General features: G+C 39.8%; 1 protein-coding gene across 1 annotated transcript; it reads left to right on the forward strand.

Moving 5' to 3' along the window:
- Positions 1–1026: 1026 nt before the first annotated feature.
- On the forward strand, positions 1027–5832 carry LOC144234619 (zinc finger protein 426-like). Its single transcript, XM_077767957.1, has 6 exons — positions 1027–1051; positions 1538–1626; positions 2406–2532; positions 3341–3421; positions 4108–4190; positions 4648–5832. The coding sequence occupies exons 1-6, from the start codon at positions 1027–1029 to the stop codon at positions 5830–5832; spliced, it is 1590 nt and encodes a 529-aa protein (XP_077624083.1).
- Positions 5833–6042: the final 210 nt, after the last annotated feature.

The following is a 6042-nucleotide window of genomic DNA, read 5'->3' on the forward strand; positions in this document are numbered from 1 at the left end:
CTAATTTTTTTAAGTTTGTTTATTAGAGAGCGTGCATGCAAAAGTTGGGGAGGGCTCTGGGCTGTCAGTGTGGAGCCTGATGTGGGGCTTGAACCAATGAACTGTGAGCTCATGACCTGAGCTGAAATCAAAAGTAGGATACTTAACTGACTGAGCCACTCAGGCACCGCTAAAATTAAAGTATTTTAAATTCTTCAAGCCATAGTAAGATTTTAAAATTCATTGAACATAAATTTTCATGACATGTACTTGGTATTAGTATATGCATGTAATAAATACAGTTGAGAATGTAGATGTATTTTAAAATCCTGTTTTACAAACTGCATATCAGATACTCAACAGCATATGTGGCTGATGGCTACTAAATTAGACAGTGCAGGTCTAGATTGACATCTGATCATATTTGGGAATAACCTCAGGAGATCAAACATTTGAGACAAGCCTATTTGCATTCAATTCTGGATCTCTTTTTCCTAATTGGAGGGTGGTGGACCAATGATTAGTGTTTTGTGAATCTAGCTTTATCAGCTATTAAGTAGGGCTAGTGATATCTATATTGAAATGGGCTGTTACACTAATTAAGTGAGCTGATATAAAGCTAGTGAGACAGATACCTGTCACATAATTGATTTTCAGTGAATGATAATTTATGTTAGTGACTTTCATGCCATAGATTATANAATATTGAAATGGGCTGTTACACTAATTAAGTGAGCTGATATATATAAAGCTAGTGAGACAGATACCTGTCACATAATTGATTTTCAGTGAATGATAATTTATGTTAGTGACTTTCATGCCATAGATTATACCTTTTTTAGTGAATTTCCCACACATTGCCTCCAGAGAGAGAGCTAATGTATGATGATGGATTGGTAATGCTTGCTGATTAATGACTGGTATGAAAAGGACTCTGGGCATTCCTATGTCAAGAATAACAAAGATTGCCATATTCACCTACATTGCTAAGTTGTATTAAAGTGATCAAATTTCCCAGTAGGTAGACTTCACCGTCACTCTCCCAAGATGGCAGGCATTGACTTGACCCATGGTAAGTCATTGTTGATTCTCATTTCCAGAGAATTCTTAAAAGTCGCTCCCACACAACATTGATCCAACAACATGGTCCTAAATAAGTCATACTGCTGGTTCTTTCAGAAAGAGCTGAAATATGCCAGAAAATGCTGTTATCTAAGTCAGCTTCCTGGTGTGTGTGTGTTGGGAATTGGTGCTACATTATCTCATTAATGAGTTTTATTATTTTGGGCAAATAAAGAACCAAATGTTTTAGGGGTTAATTTTCCATACCTATAAAATAAGACCATGACCTCATAGGTAGCAGGTCTAGCAAGTCCCTTTTCTGGCTCCAGGTCAGGCAGGGCTTCTGTGGCGTTTTATGGCAGTAGTGTGTATTTCTGTGAGATTTCTTGTGCAGGGATATATGGGAATCTTAAAATAGGATGGGATGATATTCAGGTGGGTGATTCTGGGAAATAGGGCCATTCTGTATTCTGAAGTATCCTTTCCTTTCCCTAAGATGTTCTTTCTAGGAATCCATTCTCCCATCCTGAGGAAAACACAGAGATAAAAAGGATGGTGGCTGTCTGGCTGAAAAATTATAATCAGGTAATAAAAAAGTGTGTCAGTCAACAGAATGCCATACTTACATCCACCGGGTGGACACATTCCTTCTAGGCACACCTGTGTCCTGAGCTTCCTAAAGCAAATAAACCCCAGACAAGGACTGAATCCCCAGTTGACTTTGCTCTGGAAGTGGAAACTATTACCCTGAAAATAGTCTCAGTATTTCAGTAATCAGTCCTGAAGTTCATGGATTATAAATGCAGGCTTTCACCTTGCTGTGTGCTTTTCTCAAAAAAGTCAGTCATTCTGTGCTGTTTATGAAGGATCTGTAGTGTGCTAGAGTGTGTGATAGTAGAGGAAACCGCGAACACCTACTACTCTGGTCATGCCACATAAGGTCTTGTTTAAAAGGTGACAAGCACTTGTGGGGATGAGCACTGGGTGTTATATGGAAACCAACTTGACAATAAACTATTTGTAAAAAGTAAGTAAGTAAGTAAATAAATAAATAAATAAATAAATAAAATAAAAGGTGACATGAAAACCATAGGAGTGGAGAGGAGCCGTGAGTGAGTCTAGATTCAGAGAACAGTAACCTAGAGCCACAGAACTGGGGGAGGATGGATGAGAAACCTCATGACCCCGCGTCAGTAGTGAGTCTCTGTGAACGTTGGTGGGGATGTTTCTTGCCCCAAGCCAACACGGGTGTGATGGTTTAGATTGCAGTGACCTTTGACGATGTGGCAGTGGACTTCACCCAGGAGGNTGAACGTTGGTGGGGATGTTTCTTGTCCCAAGCCAACACGGGTGTGATGGTTTAGATTGCAGTGACCTTTGACGATGTGGCAGTGGACTTCACCCAGGAGGAGTGGATGTTACTGGACCTCGCTCAGAGAAACCTGTACAGAAGCGTGATGCTGGAGAACTACCAGAACCTGGTCACAGTAGGTGAGGCTGCCACCATTCCTGACATGGATCATATACTTAATGTGTTTCCAGCCTTGGTGGTGCCTAATCTAAAACATAATTGGGAATAAGAGCTGCATAGTCCCTGCACTAATGGGTTGTAATCTGCAGTGGGTGTTCTGGAAATGTGGCCCTAGGGTCCACAGTAACATCATTATTGTTAGGAATTTACATTGTCAGACCCTCCTTTTTTTTTTTTTTTTACCATATATATTTTTGAATGTTTGTTTATTTTGAGAAACACAGCACAAGTGGGTGAGGGGCAGAGGGAGGGAGAGACAGAATCTGAAGCAGGCTCCAGGCTGTGAGCTGTTAGTACAGAACCCAACGCAGGGCTTGAACTCCTACACCACAAAATTGTGACCTGAGCTGAAGGTGGATGCTGAACCGACTGAGCCACCCAGGCACCCCAAATCAGACTCCACTTTTGACATTCTGAATGATAAAGCCGGGGTTGTTGCCACATCTGTGTTCAATAAGCCATCCTGACGACTGCAACGCACTCTAACATTTGAGACTACCGCACTAGTGATTTCCCCATCAAAAGGAAGGTCTCCTTTCTTCATCTCCTTTATTTATTGTTTGAATAAACATCTATGTGCTCAGTAAATGTGTACATACCTTTGGGTTAGGTTTTCAGAGTCAGAGATCAGTAATCTTTTGATTTGCTTTTCTAGACCTTTTGAACTGATTTTACTGTTTTCATTAGAAATCTATTTCCTGGTTGACCAAGAGCTTTGTCATTTCTTGCACAGTCCTCTTCTATTAATGTACCTTTCCTCATGGACAGGATATCAACAGTCGAAACCCAGGCTAGTAGCTAGGTTGGAACAAGAAGAGTTGAGAACAGTGGAGAAAGATGTTTTCCAAGGTGAGTGTTGTGACAGATATCACTGGTGAATGAGAAGAATGTCACTACTCAGTTTGAAATATGGCATATTTGCAACTTTAATGTATAAAACTTAAGATTCATTTTGTTTCATAATGCTGAAGCCATTTGTGTCTGATGTTTCTGGGTATCTTCAGCTTCCTTCCCTCTTAAGCTTTCTATGATTCACAAAATAACCTGTTATGTTTCTTCAAGTTTATCATTTTGGTGGATCTTAGTTGTTTAGATGTTTCCCACTTTTCTACCTTGATAATAGTCTGTTACTGCTCACTATACTTAATTTTCCAAAAATTGTTTTATAGTAAACCACCAAAGTTTGACTATCTGCACTTAGTGCTAAATTTTTCCCATAAACAAACTGCTGAAATCTTTTTTCTTTATTATTTTATTATCATTTTTTTAATGCTTATTTTTTTTTGAGAGAGCGAGATCATCCCAAGCAGGCTCCAGCTGTTGGCATGGAGCCTGATGTGGGGCTCAATCTGACAGCCGTGAGATCCTGACCTGAGCCAAAATCAAGAATCAGATGTTTAACTGACTATATACTCACATGCTCCCCTTTTCACCATTTTTAATATGAAAGTAAAGAAAACCAAGTCTTATCTTTTTAAAAAATTGTTTAACCTGCGATTTGTTTCTGCAAATGCTTAACATTTATTTTACTTTAGAATGGAAAACTCCACATCAAAGCAAAGAGTCACCATCTCTCCAGGATTTTTGGGAAGGAAAAACAGCCAGAGAAATTCAAAAAGTAAGATTGAGTTGTGATTTTCCTATTTTTCCACAGTCAAAAAAAGATTGGTAGTTTTGTTATAAATTCAGTGCAAGTAGGAGATATTTGAGACAAATGGCATTCATCCAAGAGAAAGCAATTCAGAGATACTCTGATTATGATTTGGGGAGGATAACCCAAATCTGTCTTGGAAATTGTTGCTTCCCTGATACCACAAGTACAAGTTCCTACATGTATGAGGGAATGAGTCTAAACATTTTCCTGTAATTTTGATGGAATGTTTGTAAGAGCAGAGTAGATGGCATCAGTTTTTGTCAGAGGCGTTCCCTCATTTAACTTGAAAGCTGTCAGCAGGAGCTGTGTTTATGTAATGAAAATGGGAAGAGTCATCATCATAATGTTTTTAGCTTTAGAAGGATGAAATCTATAATGGATCTGAAAATCCTATCATCAGCTTTCATCCATTTATCCACAGGCGAGGACCCACCAGGGAGCAGAGCTCTCTGACTGTGAGCAAAGTGGGAAAGTCTTAAGCCAACACCTATTCCTTCACACACACATGAGAACTGAAAATACAGAGAACACTTTTGAGCACAGTCAGTATGCCAACAGCTTCCATACTCTGCAAAAGGGAAGCTCTCTGAGAGAGCAGCTTTCTGAATTGAATCAGTGTGGCAGCGTCTTCAACCTGACTCCACATAACGTGTATGAGAGAACCAGTCTGGCAGAGAAGTCTTTTGAAAATGGGGACTGTGGGAAGATGTTCATTAGTCATTCCCACTTTCAGGCACACGGGAGAATGTACAGTGGAGGATATCTCAATGAATGGATGCTTCCATTTCCAAGGATTTCAGTTCCCTCAGCGGGTTATCCTATGTATACGCAAATGCACACTGTTAGAGAACCCTATGAATGTAGGGAATGTGGAAAATGCTATGCAAATATGAAACAGCTCAATGAACACATCACTCGATTTCACGCTGGAATAAAACCATTTGTATGTAGTGAATGTGGAAAATCTTTCTACACTTCCTCACACCTTTATGTACATTTTATGATTCACACTGGAGAGAAGCCCTATGGATGTAAAGAATGTGGGAAACACTTCCGGTGGCCTTCAACGCTTCGTAATCATGTTCAAACTCACACCGGTGAGAAGCCTTATAAATGTATGATATGTGGGAAAGCCTTCAGCAGCTCCTCATATCTTCATCATCATTTGAGAATTCACACTGGAGAGAAGCCCTTTGAATGTCAGGAATGTGGGAAATGCTTCGCTTGGATCTCAGCCTTTCGCAGACATGTTCACACTCACAGTGGTGAGAAGCCCTATAAATGTAAGGAATGTGGGAAAGCCCTCAGTAGTTCCTCAATTCTTAAAGCACATTTGAGAATTCACACTGGAGAGAGGCCGTATAAATGTAAGGAATGTGGGAAAGCCTTCACTTATTCCTCACGACTTAACGAACATTTGAGAATCCACACTGGAGAGAAACCCTATGAATGCAAGGAATGTGGGAAATCCTTCCATCTTTCCTCAAGCTTAATTGGACATTTAACAATTCACACTGGAGTAAAACCCTATCAATGTAAGGAATGTGGAAAAGCTTTTGCTTGGCCCTCATTCCTTAAAAAACATTTACGAACTCATAATGGATAGAAGACCTAGGAAGTGGTGAATGTGGGAAATTCCATTTGAGAAATCACACTAGAGAAGCCCCTGATGAATCTAAAGATTGCGAGAAAGTCTTCACCGCTTCACATGATTCGACATTTAAGTATTTGCACTAAAGAGAAGCCCGATGAGGTATGGAATGTTGGAAAGCCTGCACCACTTACACATCTGTAAATACACATTTGAAGTCCCACT

This window comes from Crocuta crocuta, unplaced genomic scaffold (genome assembly GCF_008692635.1).
Source record: "Crocuta crocuta isolate KB4526 unplaced genomic scaffold, BGI_CrCroc_1.0 scaffold115, whole genome shotgun sequence".
NCBI classification, from domain to species: Eukaryota; Metazoa; Chordata; class Mammalia; order Carnivora; family Hyaenidae; genus Crocuta; species Crocuta crocuta.

Excerpts from the sequence above, each read along its gene's own strand:
- LOC144234619 (XM_077767957.1), top strand. The coding sequence starts at position 1,027 with ATGGCAGGCATTGACTTGACCCATG. Across the intron at positions 1,627-2,405 it reads GGCTGAAAAATTATAATCAG|ATTGCAGTGACCTTTGACGA; the intron begins GTAATAAAAAAG and ends GTGATGGTTTAG. Across the intron at positions 3,422-4,107 it reads GGAGAAAGATGTTTTCCAAG|AATGGAAAACTCCACATCAA; the intron begins GTGAGTGTTGTG and ends ATTTTACTTTAG.